Source organism: Scyliorhinus canicula, chromosome 6 (assembly GCF_902713615.1).
Source record: "Scyliorhinus canicula chromosome 6, sScyCan1.1, whole genome shotgun sequence".
NCBI classification, from domain to species: Eukaryota; Metazoa; Chordata; class Chondrichthyes; order Carcharhiniformes; family Scyliorhinidae; genus Scyliorhinus; species Scyliorhinus canicula.
Window position 1 is genome coordinate 2,095,297 of NC_052151.1, and position 23,239 is coordinate 2,118,535.

At 49.5% G+C, this 23,239-nt stretch overlaps 1 protein-coding gene across 1 annotated transcript in view; it reads right to left on the reverse strand.

Annotated features, from left to right (window-relative positions):
• Nucleotides 1-18,800: 18,800 nt before the first annotated feature.
• The window catches only part of LOC119966912, a 55,974-nt gene continuing 51,535 nt past the window's right edge, over nt 18,801-23,239 (reverse strand). The window contains exon 5 of the mRNA XM_038798870.1: nt 18,801-18,963. Within this exon, the coding sequence (XP_038654798.1) occupies nt 18,801-18,963 (163 nt within the window). The remainder of the gene's footprint in view (nt 18,964-23,239) is intronic.

Sequence of the window (23,239 nt, forward strand, 5' to 3'; positions counted from 1 at the left end):
CAGCCTCCACACAGAGAGTGGGGTCCACGCACCGCGAAGGGTCCCCGACTCCACACAGAGAGTGGGGTCCACGCACCGCGAAGGGTCCCCAAATCCACACAGAGAGTGGGGTCCACGCACCGCGAATGGTCCCCGGCCCCACACAGAGAGTGGGGTCCACGCACCGCGAAGGGTCTCCGACTCCACACAGAGAGTGGGGTCCACGCACCGCGAAGGGTCCCCGGCCCCACACAGAGAGTGGGGTCCACGCACTGCGAAGGGTCCCCGACCCCACACAGAGAGTGGGGTCCACGCACCGCGAAGGGTCCCAGCCTCCACACAGAGAGTGGGGTCCACGCACCGCGAAGGTCCCCGACTCAACACAGAGAGTGGGGCCCACGCACCGCGAAGGGTCCCAGCCTCCACACAGAGAGTGGGGTCCACGCACCGCAAAGGGTCCCAGTCTCCACACAGAGAGTGGGGTCCACGCACCGCGAAGGGTCCCCGACTCCACACAGAGAGTGGGGTCCACGCACCGCGAAGGGTCCCAGCCTCCACACAGAGAGTGGGGTCCGCGCACCGCGAAGGGTCCCCGAATCCACACAGAGATTGGGGTCCACGCACCGCGAAGGGTCCCCGGCCCCACACAGAGAGTGGGGCCCACGCACCGCGAAGGGTCCCCGACTCCACACAGAGAGTGGGGTCCACGCACCGCGAAGGGTCCCCGACTCCACACAGAGAGTGGGGTCCACGCACCGCGAAGGGTCCCAGCCTCCACACAGAGAGTGGGGTCCACGCACCGCGAAGGGTCCCCGACTCCACACAGAGAGTGGGGTCCACGCACCGCGAAGGGTCCCCGACTCCACACAGAGAGTGGGGTCCACGCACCGCGAAGGGTCCCCGACTCCACACAGAGAGTGGGGTCCACGCACCGCGAAGGGACCCGACTCCACACAGAGAGTGGGGTCCACGCACCGCGAAGGGTCCCAGCCTCCACACAGAGAGTGGGGTCCACGCACCGCGAAGGGTCCCAGCCTCCACACAGAGAGTGGGGTCCACGCACCGCGAAGGGTCCCAGACTCCACACAGAGAGTGGGGTCCACGCACCGCGAAGGGTCCCCGACCCCACACAGAGAGTGGGGTCCACGCACCGCGAAGGGCTCCCGACTCCACACAGAGAGTGGGGTCCACGCACCGCGAAGGGTCCCAGCCTCCACACAGAGAGTGGGGTCCACGCACCGCGAAGGGTTCCCAGCCTCCACACAGAGAGTGGGGTCCACGCACCGCGAAGGGTCCCCGACTCCACACAGAGAGTGGGGTCCGCGCACCGCGAAGGGTCCCCGACCCACACAGAGAGTGGGGCCCACGCACCGCGAAGGGTCCCAGCCTCCACACAGAGAGTGGGGTCCACGCACCGCGAAGGGACCCAGCCTCCACACAGAGAGTGGGGTCCACGCACCGCGAAGGGTCCCCGACCCCACACAGAGAGTGGGGTCCACGCACCGCGAAGGGTCCCAGCCTCCACACAGAGAGTGGGGTCCACGCACCGCGAAGGGTCCCAGCCTCCACACATAGAGTGGGGTCCACGCACCGCGAAGGGTCCCCGACTCCACACAGAGAGTGGGGTCCACGCACCGCGAAGGGTCCCAGCCTCCACACAGAGAGTGGGGTCCACGCACCGCGAAGGGTCCCAGCCTCAACACAGAGAGTGGGGTCCGCGCACCGCGAAGGGTCCCCGACTCCACACAGAGAGTGGGGTCCACGCACCGCGAAGGGTCCCCGACTCCACACAGAGAGTGGGGTCCACGCACCGCGAAGGGTCCCCGACCCCACACAGAGAGTGGGGTCCACGCACCGCGAAGGGGCTCCGACTCCACACAGAGAGTGGGGTCCACGCACCGCGAAGGGTCCCAGCCTCCACAGAGTGGGGTCCACGCACCGCGAAGGGTCCCCGACCCCACACAGAGAGTGGGGTCCACGCACCGCGAAGGGTCCCCAACCCCACACAGAGAGTGTGGTCCACGCACCGCGAAGGGTCCCAGCCTCCACACAGAGAGTGGGGTCCACGCACCGCGAAGGGTCCCAGCCTCCACACAGAGAGTGTGGTCCACGCACCGCGAAGGGTCCCAGCCTCCACACAGAGAGTGGGGTCCACGCACCGCGAAGGGTCCCCGACCCCACACAGAGAGTGGGGTCCACGCACCGCGAAGGGTCCCAGCCTCCACACAGAGAGTGGGGTCCACGCACCGCGAAGGGTCCCCGACTCCACACAGAGAGTGGGGTCCACGCACCGCGAAGGGTCCCAGCCTCCACACAGAGAGTGGGGTCCGCGCACCGCGAAGGGTCCCCGACCCCACACAGAGAGTGGGGTCCACGCACCGCGAAGGGTCCCAGCCTCCACACAGAGAGTGGGGTCCACGCACCGCGAAGGGTCCCAGCCTCCACACAGAGAGTGGGGTCCACGCACCGCGAAGGGTCCCCGCCTCCACACAGAGAGTGGGGTCCACGCACCGCGAAGGGTCCCCGACCCCACACAGAGAGTGGGGTCCACGCACCGCGAAGGGTCCCAGACTCCACACAGAGAGTGGGGTCCACGCACCGCGAAGGGTCCCCGACTCCACACAGAGAGTGGGGTCCACGCACCGCGAAGGGTCCCCGACCCCACACAGAGAGTGGGGTCCACGCACCGCGAAGGGTCCCCGACTCCACACAGAGAGTGGGGTCCACGCACCGCGAAGGGTCCCCGACTCCACACAGAGAGTGGGGTCCACGCACCGCGAAGGGTCCCAGCCTCCACACAGAGAGTGGGGTCCACGCACCGCGAAGGGTCCCCGACTCCACACAGAGAGTGGGGTCCACGCACCGCGAAGGGTCCCCGACTCCACACAGAGAGTGGGGTCCACGCACCGCGAAGGGTCCCCGCCCCACACAGAGAGTGGGGTCCACGCACCGCGAAGGGTCCCAGCCTCCACACAGAGAGTGGGGTCCACGCACCGCGAAGGGTCCCAGCCTCCACACAGAGAGTGGGGTCCACGCACCGCGAAGGGTCCCCGACTCCACACAGAGAGTGGGGTCCACGCACCGCGAAGGGTCCCCGACTCCACACAGAGAGTGGGGTCCACGCACCGCGAAGGGTCCCAGCCTCCACACAGAGAGTGGGGTCCACGCACCGCGAAGGGTCCCAGCCTCCACACAGAGAGTGGGGTCCACGCAACGCGAAGGGTCCCAGCCTCCACACAGAGAGTGGGGTCCACGCACCGCGAAGGGTCGCCGACCCCACACAGAGAGTGGGGTCCACGCCCCGCGAAGGGTCCCAGCCTCCACACAGAGAGTGGGGCCCACGCACCGCGAAGGGTCCCCGACTCCACACAGAGAGTGGGGTCCACGCACCGCGAAGGGACCCCGACTCCACACAGAGAGTGGGGTCCACGCACCGCGAAGGGTCCCAGCCTCCACACAGAGAGTGGGGTCTACGCACCGCGAAGGGTCCCAGCCTCCACACAGAGAGTGGGGTCCACGCACCGCGAAGGGTCCCCGACTCCACACAGAGAGTGGGGCCCACGCACCGCGAAGGGTCCCAGCCTCCACACAGAGAGTGGGGTCCACGCACCGCGAAGGGTCCCCGACCCCACACAGAGAGTGGGGTCCACGCACCGCGAAGGGTCCCCGACTCCACACAGAGAGTGGGGTCCACGCACCGCGAAGGGTCCCAGCCTCCACACAGAGAGTGGGGCCCACGCACCGCGAAGGGTCCCAGCCTCCACACAGAGAGTGGGGTCCGCGCACCGCGAAGGGTCCCAGCCTCCACACAGAGAGTGGGGTCCGCGCACCGCGAAGGGTCCCAGCCTCCACACAGAGTGTGGGGTCCACGCACCGCGAAGGGTCCCCGACTCCACACAGAGAGTGGGGTCCACGCACCGCGAAGGGTCCCAGCCTCCACACAGAGAGTGGGGTCCACGCACCGCGAAGGGTCCCCGACCCCACACAGAGAGTGGGGTCCACGCACCGCGAAGGTTCTCCGACTCCACACAGAGAGTGGGGTCCACGCACCGCGAAGGGGCCCCGACTCCACACAGAGAGTGGGGTCCACGCACCGCGAAGGGTCCCAGCCTCAACACAGAGAGTGGGGTCCACGCACCGCGAAGGGTCCCCGACCCCACACAGAGAGTGGGGTCCACGCCCCGCGAAGGGTCCCAGCCTCCACACAGAGAGTGGGGTCCACGCACCACGAAGGGTCCCCGGCCCCACACAGAGAGTGGGGTCCACGCACCGCGAATGGTCCCCTACTCCACACAGAGAGTGGGGTCCACGCACAGCGAAGGGTCCCCGACTCCGCACCGAGAGTGGGGTCCACGCACCGCGAAGGGTCCACAACTCCACACAGAGAGTGGGTCCACGCACCGCGAAGGGTCCCAGCCTCCACACAGAGAGTGGGGTCCACGCACCGCGAAGGGTCCCCGACTCCACACAGAGAGTGGGGTCCACGCACCGCGAAGGGTCCCCGACTCCACACAGAGAGTGGGGTCCACGCACCGCGAAGGGTCCCAGCCTCCACACAGTGAGTGGGGTCCACGCACCGCGAAGGGTCCCAGCCTCCACACAGAGAGTGGGGTCCACGCACCGCGAAGGGTCCCTGACTCCACACAGAGAGTGGGGTCCACGCACCGCGAAGGGTCCCAGCCTCCTCACAGAGAGTGGGGTCCACGCACCGCGAAGGGTCCCCGACTCCACACAGAGAGTGGGGTCCACGCACCGCGAAGGGAAAGGTCAGAGAAGGTCAAGCTGCTCCAAAATGCCTGACCTCCGCAAATTCTGATAAGACTAACTCGCCATAACCCAAAGCAGTCTAAATACAAGATAAGGTCAGGAAAGAACAAGTCTCCTCTGACTTTTTAATATTCCATCAAAGGACAAAATAATGGTCTGAGTGATGAGACAAAGAGTCCTGGAAGGTCAGCAAGGTGAAGCGTGTTTTATGATATTGCTTATGTTTGTACTTCTGAGCGAATTCCTGACCAAGCTGTAGCCACGTAATCCTGATTCTGATAATGTATAAATACTGAGCTGATTCTCTGTGAAAGCGCCAACGTAGGAAGGAATCAGCAGTGATAGTAACTGCTCTCTGACCTCAACTTTCAGCCATTACTGCATGCAGTCTTTCGTAAATAAAGTCTTGTTATTTTTCCATAACGGGCATTGTTGAATCTTTCTACCACAGTCCAGAAGCGGGAAAAATATTGACTTCTACATTTGACGCTGCGAAGCAAAAACCAATACCCTGAGTGAATTCCGTGGGGGACTGAAGAAGTGATTGAGCCACGACCCGGAGGGAAGAGACGGACGCTGGCACAAGGTAAGATTCACTTTGATCTCGCTCTCTCTCTGGGATCTGTGAAGCCACCCCTCGTCCCTGACGGAGGAAACTAACAGGTGACGGTTCTCGAATCTAAATGTGACTGTGAGTAGGGTATTTAGGGTCAGATTGTGGTTAACCTTAGGTCAGAGACCTCCTGCTCTTGTTTTCAAATCCACATCAGGTTTATACAGGTTTACCTTGGGCCAGGGGCCCTGTGAGGTGATTTTGCAAAAAGGACTTTTGTGTGAAACATTTTTTGCCAGGGGCATAATACACTGACGTTATGGGACAAACTTTAGACAAGACTGGGGGCAATTCTCCTCTGTTCTTTATGTGATCAGAAACCCCTTCTCAAGAACATAATTTCTGTAGATTGTCAGCTGCTTTAAACAATAAATTAGGGAACGATATCTGGCCACTAGGTGGCACTTGGCACTTGGAACTTTGACAATTGCTTTGCTGCAGAAAAAGCGATTTGGGAAAAAAAACACGGCCTTCAAATGGAAAGCTTTAGGGCGCGATTCTCCGCTCCCCACGCGGCGTGGGAGAATCGCGGGAGGGCCCCCCCCCCGACAAAATTCATGCCCCCCTGGTGCCCCCTGCGATTCTCTTGTGGGGGGTGTACAGGGGAAAGAGCACCATGACTGTGCTCGGGAGGGAACAGGTCCACGATCGGTGCCCACCGATCGTCGGGCCGGCATCTCAATCGGACGCACTATTTCCCCTCCGCCGCCCCGCAAGTTCAAGCCGCCTCGTCTTGCGGGGCGGCCGAGGGGAAAGACGGCCACCGCGCATGCACGGGTTCGAGCTGTCAGCCGTAGTGACGTCAGCCGCGCATGCGCGGGTTGGAGCCGGCCGGCCGCGTCATTCTCGGCAAGACGCCCCCCCGACCGACAGTTACAGAGCGCCGCTCCTAGCCCCGGCGGGAGGGGAGAATAGGGGGAGGGGAGCGGCCTCCAAGGCCATCGTGAAACTCGGCCAAGTTCACAATGGCCCTCCCGATTGTTCCTGGAAAAACAGTCCACTAAAAGCCATGAGCAATCACTCTGGATGAATTGGAGGGATAACGCCTGCAGAAAAGGGATTGATGAGTGTGTGGACCGTAAAGTAAAAAATGAGGAAACTTGAAAATTGGAATGTGAGCTTTGGGATAGAAAACATCAACACACTAAACAGCAATTCGGCAATAAGAGACCTCCTCTCACTAGGCAAGTAGGGCTCGCCCATCGGGTTCAATGAAAGGAGGATCCTCCCAGTTGCTCTGACATGCCAATGTTTCCCTTTTCAGGCCACACTGAGGACGAGGAGGAGTTGACCCCTAGACCTCCCCTATGTCCCACATTCCCTGCTCCGTCAGTGCAACCACCCCAAGTCCAGCCTCCCCTTGTGATGTTGTGCAAGATATTTTTATTGTACTGACACGGGGGAACAGCCCGAGCCGCTTTGCCTCCTTGCTCCCCGGCTCATAACACGCAGGGAACTGCCATATGCCTGTCGTACGCTTGCACTTTTCAAGGAGACACATCCGGAGTGAGGCACATCTAGAGTGGGAATTGCAACTTGGTAATTTGGAGCAGTGAGGTAATTCAGTGCAGAGTGAAAGAAGGTGCTTTTTCAGAGGTGCTTTTTAACCCTGGTAAGTGACTGGTAAGTAGTTTTTCTTTTTCTTTTCATTGTCTAATTTATTTATTTTTATTTTGAAATTCTAGTTGTTTAAGTTTACCAAGGGTTTAAGACATGGCAGGAGATCCCAGACCCGTGTCATGCTCCTCGTGTGCGATGTGGGAGCTCAGGGACACGTCCACTGTCCCTGGCTCCTTCACGTGCAAGAAGTGTGTTCAGTTGCAGCTCTTGTTAGACCGCTTGACGGCTCTGGAGCTGCGGATGGACTCACTTTGGAGCATCCGCGATGCTGAGGAGGTCGTGGATAGCACGTTTAGCGAGTTGGTCACACCGCAGGTGAATGTTACTGAGGGAGATAGAAAATGGGTGACCAAAAGAAAGAGCAAGAGTAGGAAGGCAGTGCAGGTGTCCCCTGCGGTCATCTCCCTGCAAAACAGATATACCGCTTTGGATACTGTTGAGGGAGATGGCTCATCAGGGGAAGGCAGCAGCAGCCAGGTTCATGGCACCGTGGCTGGCTCTGCTGCACAGCAGGGCAGGAAGAAAAATGGCAGGGCAATAGTGATAGGGGACTCGATCGTAAGGGGAATAGACAGGCGGTTCTGTGGACGCAATCGAGACTCCAGGATGGTATGTTGCCTCCCTGGTGCAAGGGTCAAGGATGTCTCGGAGCGGCTGCAGGACATTCGGGGGGGGGGGGGGGGTGGTGAACAGCCAGCTGTCGTGGTGCACATAGGCACCAACGATATAGGTAAAAAACGGGATGAGGTCCTACAAGCGGAATTCAGAGAGTTAGGAGTTAAACTAAAAAGTAGGACCTCAAAGGTAGTAATCTCAGGATTGCTATCAGTGCCACGAGCTAGTCAGAGTAGGAATGTCAGGATAGATAGGATGAATGCGTGGCTCGAGAGATGGTGCAAGAGGGAGGGATTCAAATTCCTGGGGCATTGGGACCGGTTCTGGGGGAGGTGGGACCAGTACAAACCGGACGGTCTGCACCTGGGCAGGACTGGAACCGAAGTCCTGGGGGGGTGTTTTCTACAGCTGTTGGGGAGGGTTTAAACTAATGTGGCAGGGGGATGGGAACCAATGCTGGAAGTTGGAAGGTAGTAAAACAGGGACAGAAGCAAAAGGAAGTAGGGGGAAAAGTGTAAGGCAGAGAAGACATAGTCAAAAATCAAAAAGGGCGACAGTACAAGGTACAGTGACTGAGGGGAGCTCAGTGAATAGGCCCAGTAATAACAAAAGGAATAAAACTGGAGATGTTAAGATTCAAAACAGAGGTAAAAAAAACCAACATAAGTGTACTTTACCTGAATGCTCGTAGTATTTGGAATAAAGTTAATGAGTTGATGGCACAAATCATCGTGAATGACTATGGTTTCGTGGCCATTACTGAAACATGGTTAAAGGATGGTCACGACTGGGAGTTAAATATCCGAGGGTATCAAACTATTCGGAAGGACAGAGTGGATGGTAAGGGAGGTGGTGTTGCTCTGTTATTTAAGGATGACATCCGGGCAATAGTAAGGGATGACATCGGTGCTATGGAGGATAAGGTTGAATCCATTTGGGTGGAAATCAGGAATAGTAAGGCGATAAAGTCACTGATAGGAGTAGTCTATCGGCCACCAAATAGTAACATTATGGTGGGGCAGGCAATAAACAAAGAAATAACTGATGCATGTAGAAATGGTACAGCAGTTATCATGGGGGATTTTAATCTACATGTCGATTGGTTTAACCAGGTCAGTCAAGGCAACCTTGAAGAGGAGTTTAACGAAGTGAAAAAAAAGAAAATCGCTTATTGTCACGAGTAGGCTTCAAATGAAGTTACTGTGAAAAGCCCCTAGAAACATGTTTATAGAATGTATCCGCGATAGTTTCCTAGAACAGTATGTAATGGAACCTACGAGGGAACAAGCAGTCCTAGATCTTGTCCTGTGTAATGAGACAGGATTGATTCATGATCTCATAGTTAGGGATCCTCTCGGAAGGAGCGATCACAATACGGTGGAATTTGAAATACAGATGGAGGGTGAGAAAGTAAAATCAAATACTAGTGTTTTGTGTTTAAACAAAGGAGATTACAATGGGATGAGAAAAGAACTAGCTAAGGTAGACTGGGAGCAAAGACTTTATGGTGGAACAGTTGAGGAACAGTGGAGAACCTTCCATGCGATTTTTCACAGTGCTCAGCAAAGGTTTATACCAACAAAAAGGAAGGACGGTAGTGTAGCCACCTAAGATGGACACTGGGCTAACAAAATGGAGAACTGCTAAGGTTGTAGGGAGAAAATAGTCTTAGCCAGGACAAGCAGTTTGCAAAGGCTAATTAGCATTCTGCACGTACCGAAACTAGTTTATGGCCAGGTGCAAGATCTCAACCAAAGGTGTAAATAGCAAAACGCTTTGCATAGTAATGAGGCGATCCAGATCTGGGCACACACAATAGCAACATTTGGGTTTGAATGGATACTTTGAGTGGACGCCCAGACGAAACGGCACCAGAAGTATCCATCACAAAAGACCCTAGAGACCGCCCCACCCATCGAGAAGAGACCCTCAGATTGGGGGATTTGTAAGATATCGATTGGGAAATGACCCAATCGATACATGGCAGGTAGAGGCCCGCCCCGAAAAGGCACGGACAGTGGGGGACCTATAAAGGTAGACCCCGCACATGGTTCTGTCTGTTGTGCTCCGGCTCCGTTGCTGTTTTGCTCCGGCCTCGCTGTCTGTTGTTGCTCCGGCTTGCTGTTCTGACTCCGACTCCAGCCGTTGATCCTGTCTTCCATCACCAGCCGTTGAGCACCAGCCATCGTTCAGTAAGTGCCAAAACGACGCTCGCTACGTGAACCCGGCATTGCTTATACATTATCCGACTATTAGAGAACAGAAGGTGCAGCCCAGAAAGGAACAAAGGCCTTGTCCCCTGACCTTGCTGGTTCCTACTTAGATAAGTATTTAGTCGTTTAATAGTAGAAATAAGTATTAGTCTTTAGCGTATGCATGCGTATTTATTATATTTGTATAATAAATATCAATCGTTTGAACTTACTAATCGGTGTATAGTTTTATTACTTTGAACCTGACCTTGAAATACTTGTGAGGTGTCTAAATACGGCACCTGGCGACTCCGAGCTGAAAATACATACACAGAGCTGTAGTAGTGTTAAGCACACGGGCTTTAAACGGAGGCGTGTTAATACACTCCAATAAACGCGTAATACACTCAAGTAAAACGTGCAACATTTAGTGGCGACTCCGCCGGGACACGGTTACAAGTGGTACCCCCACTCCGTCGAGGACCCTGAAATTTGAATTAGAAATCTGAGTAAAGAAAAAGGAAAGAAATCACAAGTATTCAAGGTGTTCAAACGAATAAACGTAATTCGGAAGTGTGTTTAGTGCATGCGTACTAACAGGGTTGTAAGGAAAACCTGAAAGCATTTTTGTTGCGACATACTTTCGGGAGTTTTGTGAACGGAACATAGCGTAAGCCTTACCCGTTTCGTGAGACATAACCTCAACACCCCCTGTTCCAAATTTAAGTGAGTCAGAGAAAATGGCCATGCAGGCAATGGAACGCCTCATGAACCCAGAACGGTTTGTGGTCGCAGCGACCAGCAGTAGCCGAGTAGGTCAGTGTCCCGTGTGGGAGCTGGAACTCCGCAAATATCTGCAAGGAAAGGGATGGCCCCTTTGGAAAGAGTTCTGTATGAATGAGGAGACAGGTCCCGGGAGTATAGGACATACTTGGTGGGAGAACCTCTCTCAAATTCATAAGAAAACCCTTAGTAAAGCACGTAAGCCGATGGCGATTGTGTCCTGTTTGGCACAATTGCTGGTTCCTACTTAGATAAGTATTTCGTCATTTAATAGTAGAAATAAGTATTAGTCTTTAGCGTATGCATGCGTATTATTATATTTGTATAATAAATATCAATCGTTTGAACTACTAATCGGTGTATAGTTTTATTACTTGAACCTGACCTTGAAATACTTGTGAGGTGTCTAAATACGGCACCTGGCGACTCCGAGCTGAAAATACATACACAGAGCTGTAGTAGTGTTAAGCACACGGGCTTTAAACGGAGGCGTGTTAATACACTCCAATAAACGCGTAATACACTCAAGTAAAACGTGCAACAGTAGAAAGAGGGAAAATCGACCGTGGATATCTAAGGAAATAAGGGAGAGTATCAAATTGAAGGAAAAAGCATATAAAGTGGCAAAGATTGCTGGGAGATTAGAGGACTGGGAAATCTTTAGGGGGCAACAGAAAGCTACTAAAAAAGCTATTAAGAAGAGTAAGATAGATTATGAGAGTAAACTTGCTCAGAATATAAAAACAGACAGTAAATGTTTTTACAAATATATAAAACAAAAAAGAGTGGCTAAGGTAAATATTGGTCCTTTAGAGGATGAGAAGGGAGTTTTAATAATGGGAGATGAGGAAATGGCTGAGGAACTGAACAGATTTTTTGGGTCGGTCTTCACAGTGGAAGACACAAATAAAATGCCAGCGACTGATAGAAATGAGGCTATGGCAGGTGAGGACCTTGAGAGGATTGTTATCACTAAGGAGGTAGTGATGGGCAAGCTAATGGGGCTAAAGATAGACAAGTCTCCTGGCCCTGATGGAATGCATCCCAGAGTGCTAAAAGAAATGGCTAGGGAAATTGCAGATGCACTAATGATGATTTTACCGAAATTCACTAGACTCTGGGGTTGTCCCGGTGGATTGGAAATTAGCAAACGTGACACCACTGTTTAAAAAAGGAGGTAGGCAGAGAGCAGGAAATTATAGGCCAGTGAGCTTAACTTCGATAGTAGAGAAGATGCTGGAATCTATCATCAAGGAAGAAATAGCGAGGCATCCGGATAGAAATTGTCCCATTGGGCAGACGCAGCATGGGTTCCTAAAGGGGCAGGTGATGCCTAACTAATTGAGTGGAATTTTTTGAGGACATTACCAGTGCAGTAGATAACGGGGAGCCAATGGATGTGGTATATCTGGATTTCCAGAAAGCCTTTGACAAGGTGCCACACAAAAGGTTGCTGCATAAGATAAAGATGCATGGAAGGGTAAAGTAGTAGCATGGATAGAGGATTGGTCAATTAATAGAAAGCAAAGAGTTGGAATAAATGCGTGTTTCTCTGGTTGGCAATCAGTAGCTAGTGGTGTCCCTCAGGGATCCATGTTGGGCCCACAATTGTTCACAATTTACATAGATGATTTGGAGTTGGGGACCAAGGGCAATGTGTCCATGTTTGCAGATGACACTAAGATGAGTGATAAAGCGAAAAGTGCAGAGGATACTGGAAGTCTGCAGAGGGATTTGGATAGGTTAAGTGAATGGGCTAGGGTCTGGCAGATGGAATACAATGTTGACAAATGTGAGGTTATCCATTTTGGTAGGAATACCAGCAAACAGGATTATTATTTAAACGATAAAATATTAAAGCATGCCGCTGTGCAGAGAGACCTGGGTGTGCTAGTGCATGAGTCACAGAAAGTTCGTTTACAGGTGCAACTGGTGATTAAGAAGGCAAATGGAATTTTGTCCTTCATTGCTAGAGGGATGGAGTTTAAGACTAAGGAGGTTATGTTGCAATTGTATAAGGTGTTAGTGAGGCCACACCTGGAATATTGTGTTCAGTTTTGGTCTCCTTACTTGAGAAAGGACATACTGGCGCTGGAGGGTGTGCAGAGGAGATTCACTCGGTTAATCCCAGAGCTGAAGGGGTTGGATTATGAGGAGAGGTTGAGTAGACTGAGACTGTACTCGTTGGAATTTAGAAGGATGACGGGGGATCTTATAGAAACATTTAAAATTATGAAGGGAATAGATAGGATAGATGCGGGCAGGTTGTTTCCACTGGCGGGTGACAGCAGAACTAGGGGACATAGCCTCAAAATAAGGGGAAGTAGATTTAAGGAGGAACTTCTTCACCCAAAGGGTTGTGAATCTATGGAATTCCTTGCCCAGTGAAGCAGTTGAGGCTCCTTCATTACATGATTTTAAGGTAAAGATAGATAGTTTTTTGAAGAATAAAGGGATTAAGGGTTATGGTGTTCGGGCCGGAAAGTGGAGCTGAGTCCACAAAAGATCATTGAATGGCGGAGCAGGCTCGAGGGGCCAGATGGCCGACTCCTGTACCTAGTTCTTATGTTCTTATGTTCTTATGCACGTGAGATTTTAGTGGCTTCCAATAAATTAGATGAAAATGGTATAAAAGATACCAAACAGCAAGAACTACATAGTTGGAGTGAATTTGGGTATACACGGATGTACCAGACAGGGGACAAAGAGCTCTATCCCACATAGGGATTTGCACGGAAAAGGTTTTTCAGGATGGAACTTATAAGGCAAAGGCCAGGCTTGTGGCAAGGGGATTTGAAGAAAATTTAGAAGATCAGGATTTAAGGATAGATTCACCTAAGGCAGGAAAGGTTATTTTAAAGATCTTCTTGTCTCTATTAGCCACAAAGGCATGGGAATGCAAACCTATAGATATAAAAGCTGCCTTTTTGCCGGGGCATCAGCTTCAGAGACACATTTTTCTCACGTCCTCCTAAAGAAGCAGCTAACACAGAAGGGTACTCTGGAAGTTGAAGAAATGTGTATATGGATTAAATGATGCGTCTGGAGTCTGGTATTTTTCGGTAAGGTCAGTTTTGTTAAAGTTTGGCTGTTGCCAGTTGAAAGCAGATCCAGCAATGTTTTACTGGCACTACAAGGAAATCTTTCTGGCTTCTTTCTGATGCATGTCAATGATTTTTTTGTGGGGTGGGACTAGTGATTTTGAAGCTAATGTAATCTCTGGTTTGAGGAAAGAATTCAGGGCTGGAAGTCAGGCTTCCGGTGCATTTAAATATATTGGACTGGAAATCGGACAGACTAAGTTAGGGGCAACTTTACGTCAGCAATCTCATTTGGAGAGCATCAGCCCAATAGCAATTAGTCAGAGTCCGGTTTCACAAAAAGATCCGATGGTTTCAAAGATGGGAAAAGATCAACTGCAAAGTTTAATTGGGCAACTGAATTGGTTAGGCAGACAGACTAGACCGGACATGAGTTTTGATGTCTCAGAGTTGAGTACAAAAATGAATGATCCCAAAGTGGAAGACATAATAAGAGCAAATAAAGCGTTGGTCAAACTAAAAATGCAGGAGTGGGTTTTGAGGTTCCCGGTTTTAGGTGACCTGAAGGAAATGAAACTCATAGTTTATAGAGATGTGTCCTATGCACATTTATGTGATGGGGTTTCAAGCGCAGGAGGTTTTATAATTTTCCATTTGGGGAACAATGGTAAATGTTGCCCTCTTGTGTGGAAAACAATGAAAGTAAGGAGAGTGGTCAAAAGCACTTTGGCTGCTGAGACTTTAAGCCTTGTAGAGGCGGCGGATATGGCATTTCATATATCTCCGATATTGACAGAAATTTTGGGATTAGGGGATTTGGGTAACATACCCACTGAGTGTCACATTGACAATAAGTCCCTGTGGGGAAAAAGTGCACTCTACAAAAAGTGTCAATGAGAAAAAGCTCAGGATCGACATTGTAAGTTTGAAGCAGATGTTGGACAGAGGAGAGGTAGCAAAAATTAAATGGGTCGACAGTAGCTATCACTTGTCAGACTGTTTAACAAAAAGAGGGGCTAGTTCACAGAAACTTTTGAATATTGTTCATGAAGGGCACCTGTTTCTGTGACTTTGTTTTTTTTCCCTTCCAAAACGAAAAAAAAGAAGGAGGGGAAATTGCGTGTGTTTTTGAGTTTCTTGTAATTTTGTTTTCACAAAATTATTTTTTTTCTCCAAGGAAGGGGAAACTGTTAAGGAATAGGTTAAGAGACATTCCAATTAAATGTCTCATTTATGTTAAGTATCCAATAATTGACACTGATATGTAAAGAATCTTCAGGCATGTGATGTGATGATAGAGTTTTTGGACAGAAGTGTGTGAAAGGAAACTAAAGGTGTTTGTGAGAAGGAGCAGAACTTTTGACTCTTTATACAACAGCAGCTAGACAGCTGACATTTTGTCCTTCATACTGAGAGGATTTGAGTCTCGGAATAGAGATGTTTTACTGCAATTGTGTTGGGCATTGGTGAGGACACACCTGGAGTATTGTGCCCAGTTTTGGTGTCCTTATCTGAGGAAGGATGTTCTTGCTATGGAGGGAGTGCAGCGAAGGATTACCAGGCTGATTCCATGGATGGTGGGACTGTCAGATGAGGAGAGACTAAATCGGTTAGGATTATATTCATTGGAGTTTCGAAGAGTGAGAGGGGATCTCATTGAAACTTACAAAATTCCAACAGGATTAGACAGATTCAGAAAGAATGTTTTCGATGGTGGGGGAGTCCCAGAACTCGGGGTCATAGTTTGAGGATAAGGGGTAAACCTTTTAGGACTGAGGTGAGGAGAAATGTCTTCACCCAGAGAGCGGGGAATCTGTGGAATTCACTCCCACAGAAAGTAGTTGATGCCAAAATGATTAGCGGAGCAGGCTCGAAGGGCTGAATGGCCTCCTCCTGTATCTCTGTATGTTTCTATGTTGGGATTCTATGAACCAGATCCCAAATTAAATTCCTCCCCGACCCACCCAGATTGGGGAGATTTTCTAAACAGGGAAAGAATTCCCAACACCAGATCGATGACTAATCCATGAATTGTTGAGTGTCGGTCTCTATCTCTCCAGTGATATCCCATTGACAGAGTTAGAAACACTGCTCAGAGTGGAGTTTGACAGGTTGACGTATCGGACTGCACGCGGTGTGAGCTGTCACCTGACCAATATGGAGCTCGCTCTCCAAGTGTCACATCTCCCAATAAATTACTCTCCATCTCTTCATTCTTTCTCATTCTTTAATTTTACACTTCAACATCTTAACAGAATCATTTCACTGAAATGTGGAGAGTTTATCTGATGTGAAAGTAGTGATGTGATCATTGACCCAGATTGATTTGTGAGGAAGAATCTAACACGAGACCAAATGTGTAAATGCATCAGCCTCTTTATTTCACAGTGAGAATTCATTCCCAGCAGTTTGAAAAACAAAAGACAAACAAAGACTAGAAGATGATGGATTATTTACTGCACCACACAAACCTGTGAATGGCTAACTTGCTAACAGGAGTCAGATCTGAATCCATCATTTTCTCAATCACAGATTCAGTCTGTCGATATTCCCAAAGTCAGCCTTTGATTTGATTTGATTTATTATTGTCACATGTATTAGTATACAGTGAAATGTATTGTTTCTTGCATGCTGTACAAACAATGCTGGTTTGTAGGGGCTGGTTTAGCTCACTGAGCTAAATCGCTGGCTTTTAAAGCAGATCAAGCAGGCCAGCACCATGGTTCGATTCCCGTACCAGCCCCCCCCCGGACAGGCGCCGGAATGTGGCGACTAGGGGCTTTTCACATTAACTTCATTGAAGCCTACTTGTGACAATAAGCGATTTTCTTTTCTTTTTTTTCTTTTCAATGCATACCGTACATAGGGAAGGAAGGAGAGACTGCAGAATATAATGTTACAGTTATAGCAAGGTGTAGAGAAAAGATCAACTTAATACGAGGTAGGTCCATTCAAAAGTCTGATGGCAGTAGGGAAGAAGCTGTTCTTGAGTCGGTTGGTACGTGACCTCAAACTTTGGTGTCTTTTTCCTGACGGAAGGAGGTGGGAGAGAGTATGTCCGGGGTGCGTGGGGTCCTTAATTATTCTGGCTGCCTTTCTGAGGCAGCGGGAATTATAGACAGAGTCAATGAATGGCAGGCTGGTTTGCGTGATGGACTGGGCTACATTCACAACGTCTCGTAGTTTCCTGCGGTCTTTGGCAGAGCAGGATCCATCCCAAAGTGTGATACAAGCAGAAAGAATGCTTTCTGTGGTGCATCTGTAGAAGTTGGTGAGGGTCGTAGCTGACATTCTAAATGTCCTTAGTCTTCTGAGAAAGTAGAGTCGTTGGTAACTATAGTGTCGGCATGGGGGGGACCAGGACAGGCTGTTGGTGATCTGGACACATAAGAACTTGAAGCTCTCGACCCTTTCTACTTGGTTCCCATTGATGTAGACAGGGGCATGTTCTCCATTACGCTTCCTGAAGTCGATGACAATCTCCTTCGTTTTGTTGACATTGAGGGAGAGATTACTCTCATTGCACCCGTTCACCAGATGGGTTTGAGGAGATCTGAATGGAAACTTTATTCCATCTTCAGTCTCTGGATTCTAATTTTAGATTGGGATTCTTCTCCGGTTTAAGGACTAGTTGAAAATTAAATTAAATGAAATTAAAATGAAAATGAAATGAAAATCGCTTATTGTCACGAGTAGGCTTCAAATGAAGTTACTGTGAAAAGCCCCTAGTCGCCACATTCCGGCGCCTGTTCAGAGAGGCTGTTACGGGAATCGAACCGTGCTGCTGGCCTGCGTGGTCTGCTTTCAAAGCCAGCGATTTAGCCCTATGCTAAACAGCCCACACCTGGGTCAGCAAACTGCCACTTTCACTTTCCTGAGCTGGGCCCATCTGTTTCCTGAACTTGGACTGATCTGAGTCAGACCAAACCCGATTGAGAAACAACCTTTTTAATCATCCCCACCACAATGTCCAGTGTTTGATTCTCAGGACTGGCAGGAAAAGGGAATATTTTACTGCCCACACAGGATGTTGTGTCCATTAGCAGGTTTGTCCAGTGAGTGACGTGTTCTTCCTATAGTGCCCAGTATCTATACCACACAGTCTGTTATATGGTCCATTCCCATTATATTTCACAGCACAGGACACAGAACTATTCAAACATTGAAGCAAAATCTTCCAGATGATGTGATGAAAATCTCATTATTTTACAAATGGTGATCACACTGTCGCTTTACAGTTTAAACATCCCCTTGTAATTAAATAATTCCATCTGGAACTAACTCCGAGTGAGAGAGCCCAGGAACAGTCCCACATCTGATCACTCCATAATTTCACATTGAACAGCTTCAATACTCTGTGCTCTGTAAAAAATCCCAACTCTTTTCACATCAACTTGAAACATTCTGGTCAGTATGGTGGATAAATATGAATATATTCCATCGCTGTGTGAAGATAGAACATTCTGGAACTATATCTGACACTAGGATCATCTCAGTCTCAGTTTCCCAATTCATTGAAAGCAAGATGACAGAAAAAGCAAATTAGTGCAGTGATTAATCCCCGTTCCCCAATAGAGGGCCCAGCACCCGGTACTATTGAGTTTTGCCCTGTATCTGTGCAGTGTGGAGACATGTTCAGCAATGAATTTGAGACGTTGAAGGGAGACCTAATTATAAACAATATTAATGGGAAATAGAGCAGGCGGGACTCAGAGACAGTCAAATATATCAGGGCTGGAGTCACATGTACGGTTAACGTGTGGGTGGACAATCACGTGTTTGCTCCACATTTGGTTGGTTCAGTGAGTGGTGAAGAACATGGCAGGTAGAATATGATGTGATGATGTTTGGGCTCCTTAGTTAAGGGTGGATGATCCGAGTTTAGTGGGAGTACATTCCCTGTTTATTAGACAGATTACACACTCGAGGGACAGTGTGGGAAGGTGGAGTTAAGGTCGAAGATCAGCCATGATCTTCCTGAACGGTGGAGAGGACTTGAAGAGTCTCTGTTTTTATTTAATTTTCAACAGACATTGCCGTCCCTCAAAGGTACTTCTTGGGGAAAGGAGATTAAAACTATGCTCAGTATTCCAGATGAAACCCAATTGAAAGTTAAACACTTAGGATAGAGTTAAGCACATCTCACTGTTTGATGCCATGAAAGGTACAGAACCTTCCAGAAAACCTTCATTATCCTGTCTTTTCAAAACCTATTTCCATTAATCCATGTGTGGTAAAATAAGCGATGCCAAAAATTGTGCTATTGAAGGGTCGGTTGTCTTGTTCCAAATCCTTCAGGAATCGAATCACACGTTCTTCAGTTTCCTGTTCATCAACTTTCGTGTCAAAAGCCCTGTAACAGAATTAAGAACAGAGGAATTTAATTTTTATCCTTCTGACAAATCGTGTTTGGAAAGTCGGTTGCCAGGACAACAGGGACAGGGGTTGACCATTCAGCCCATTGAGCGGCCTGCACCAGTCAGTTAGTCCACAGCTGGAGTAAGATCATCGAGAAGCTGGCCAAATGGGCAGGCAAGTGGCAGATAGAGTTTAACACAGAGAAATGTGAGGTGATGCATTTTACAGAAAGGGTGGAGAGAGTCAATGCAGACTAAATGGCACAGTTCTAAAGAGAGTGCAGTAGCAGAGGGACCTCGGGCTGCCACCGTGACTGGACAGGCAAAAGCAACAAGAGGCCGGTGTGAACATCACTTCCATCCGATAATCGATATGGAAGCAGAACTGACCCCCCCCAGGATAGATTAGAACATAGAACACAGAACAATATAGCACAGAACAGGCCCTTCGGCCCACCATGTTGTGCCAAACTTTTGTCCTAGATTAAGAACAAATTAATCTACACCCCATTATTCTACCCTAATCCATGTACCTATCCAATAGCCGCTCGGAGGACCCTAATGTTTCTGACTCAACTACTTCCACAGGCAGTGCATTCCATGCCCCACTACTCTCTGGGTAAAGAACCTTCCTCTGACATCCCCCCTATATCTTCCACCATTCACCTTCAATTTATGTCCCTTTGTAATGGTTTGTTCCACCCGGGGGAAAAGTCTCTGACTGTCTACTCTATCTATTCCCCTGATCATCTTATAAACCTCTATCAAGTCGCCCCTCATCCTTCTCCGCTCTAATGAGAAAAGGCCTAACACCCTCAACCTTTCCTCGTAAGACCTACTCTCCATTCCAGGCAACATCCTGGTAAATCTCCTTTGCACCTTTTCCAAAGCTTCCACATCCTTCCTAAAATGAGGTGACCAGAACTGCACACAGTACTCCAAATGTGGCCTTACCAAGGTTTTGTACAGCTGCATCATCACCTCACGGCTCTTAAATTCAATCCCTCTGCTAATGAACGCTAGCATACCATAGGCCTTCTTCACAGCTCTAACCACTTGAGTGGCAACTTTCAAAGATCTATAAACATAGACCCCAAGATCTCTCTGCTACTCCACATGGCCAAGAACCCTACCGTTAACCCGGTATTTCACATTCATATTTGTCCTTCCAAAATGGACAACCTCACACTTGTCAGGGTTAAACTCCATCTGCCACTTCTCAGCCCAGCTCTGCATCCTATCAATGTCTCTTTGCAGCCGACAACAGCACTCCTCAATATCCACAACTCTACCAATCTTCATATCGTCTGCAAATTTACTGACCCACACTTCAACTCCCTCATCCAAGTCATTGATGAAAATCACAAACAGCAGACTGGTAACTGGGCTCCAGGCTGAATATTTGCCATCCACCACCACTCTCTGTCTTCTATCGGTTAGCCAGTTCTTTATCCAACTGGCCAAATTTCCCACTATCCCATGCCTCCTTACTTTCTGCATAAGCCTACCATGGGGAACCTTATCAAATGCCTTACTAAAATCCATGTACACTACATCCACTGCTTTACCTTCATCCATGTGCTTGGTCACCTCCTCAAATAATTTAACAAGACTTGTGAGGCAAGACCTACCCCACATAAATCCGTGCTGACAATCCCTAATCAGGCAGTGTCTTTCCAGATGCTCAGAAATCCTATCCCTCAGTACCCCTTCCATTACTTTGCCTACCATAGAACATAGAACATTACAGCGCAGTACGGGCCCTTCGGCCCTCGATGTTGCGCCGACCTGTGAAACCATCAGAAGCCTATCTGACCTACACTATTCCATTTCATCCATATGTCTATCCAGTGACCACTTAAATGCCCTTAAAGTTGGCGAGTCTACTACTGTTGCAGGCAGGTCGTTCCACACCCCTACTACTCTCTGAGTAAAGAAACTGCCTCTGACATCTGTCCTATATCTACTACCCCTCAATTTAAAGCTATGTCCCCTCGTGTTGGTCATCACCATCCGAGGAAAAAGACTCTCACTGTCCACCCTATCTAACCCTCTGACTATATTATATGTCTCGATTAAGTCACCTCTCAGCCTTCTCCTCTCTTAACGAAAACAACCTCAAGTCCCTGAGCCTTTCCTCATAAGACCTTCCCTCCATACCAGGCAACATCCTAGTAAATCTCCTCTGAACCCTTTCCAAAGCTTCCACATCCTTCCTATAATGTGGTGACCAGAACTGGTGCAACATCGAGGGCCGAAGGGCCCGTACTGCGCTGTAATGTTCTATATTCTATATTCTAACTGCACGCAGTACTCCAGGTGTGGCCGCACCAGAGTTATGTACAGCTGCAGCATGACCTCGTGGCTCCGAAACTCAATCCCCCTACTGATAAAGGCTAGCACACCATATGCCTTCTTAACAGCCCTATTAACCTGGGTGGCAACTTTCAGTGATTTATGTACCTGGATGCCGAGATCTCTCTGTTCATCTACACTACCAAGAATCTTGCCATTAGCCCAGTACTCTGCATTCCTGTTACTCCTTCCAAAGTGAACCACCTCACACTTTTCCGCATTAACACCATCTGCCACCTCTCAGCCCAGCTCTGCAGCTTATCTATGTCCCTCTGTAACCTATAACATCCTTCAGCACTATCCACAACTCCACCGACCTTCGTGTCATCTGCAAATTTACTAACCCATCCTTCTCCACCCTCTTCCAGGTCATTTATAAAAATGACAAACAGCAGTGGCCCCAAAACAGATCCTTGCGGTACACCACTAGTAACTGAACTCCAGGATGAACATTTGCCATCAACCACCACCCTCTGTCTTCTTTCAGCTAGCCAATTACTGATCCAAACCGCTAAATCACCTTCAACCCCGTACTTCCGTATTTTCTGCAATAGCCTACCGTGGGAACCTTATCAAACGCCTTACTGAAATCCATATACACCACATCAACCACTTTACCCTCATCCACCTGTTTGGTCACCTTCTCAAAAAACTCAATAAGGTTTGTGAGGCATGACCTACCCTTCACAAAACCGTGTTGAGTATCGCTAATCAACTTGTTCTTTTAAAGATGATAACCTCTATATCTCTTATAACCTTTTCCAACATTTTACCCACAACTGAAGTAAGGCTCACAGGTTTATAATTACAAGGGTTATCCCTATTCCCTTTTTTGAACAGGGGCACGAAATTCACCACTCTCCAATCCCCTGGTACCACCCCTGTTGACAGTGAGGACGAAAAGATCATTGCCAACGGCTCTGCAATTTCATCTCTTGCTTCCCATAGAATCCTTGGATATATCCCGTCAGGCCCTGGAGGGGACTTGTCTATCCTCAAGTTTTTCAAAATGCCCAACACAACTTCTTTCTGAACAAGTATCTCCTCGAGCTTACTAGTCTGTTTTACACTGTCCTCTCCAACAATATTTTTCATGCCCTCTCTGAGCTCTCCTAATCCCTTTCTTCAGTTCCCTCCTGGCTATCTTGTATCCCTCCAGCGCCCTGTCTGAACCTTGTTTCCTCAGCCTTACATAAGTCTCCTTCTTCCTCTTAACAAGACATTCAACCTCTCTTGTCAACCATGGTTCCTCACTCGACCATCTCTTCCCTGCCTGACAGGGACATACATATCAAGGACACATAGTATCTGTTCCTTGAACAATTCCACATTTTCATTGTGTCCTTCCCCGACAACCTTTGTTCCCAACTTATGCACTTCAGTTCTTATCTGACAGCATCATATTTACCCTTCCCCCAATTGTAAACCTTTCCCTGTTGCACACACCTATCCCTCTCCATTGCTAAAGTGAGAGTCACAGAATTGTGGTCACTATCTCCAATATGCTCCCCCACTAACAAATCTATCACTTACCCTGGTTCATTACCAAGTACCAAATCCAATATGGCCTCCCCTCTGGTCGGACAATCTACATACTGTGTTAGAAAAGCTTCCTGGACACACTGCACAAACACTATCCCATCCAAACTATTTGATCTGAAGAGTTTCCACTCAATACTTGGGAAGTTGAAGTCACCCATGACTACTACCCAGTGACTTCTGCACCTTTCCAAAATCTGTTTCCCAAGCTGTTCCTCCACATCTCTGCTGCTATTGGGGGGCCTATAGAAAACTCCCAACAAGGTGACTGCTCCTTTCCTATTTCTGACTTCAACCCATATTACCTCAGTAGGCAGATCCTCCTCGAACTGCCTTTCTGCAACTTTTATACTATCTCTAATTAACAATGCCCCCCCC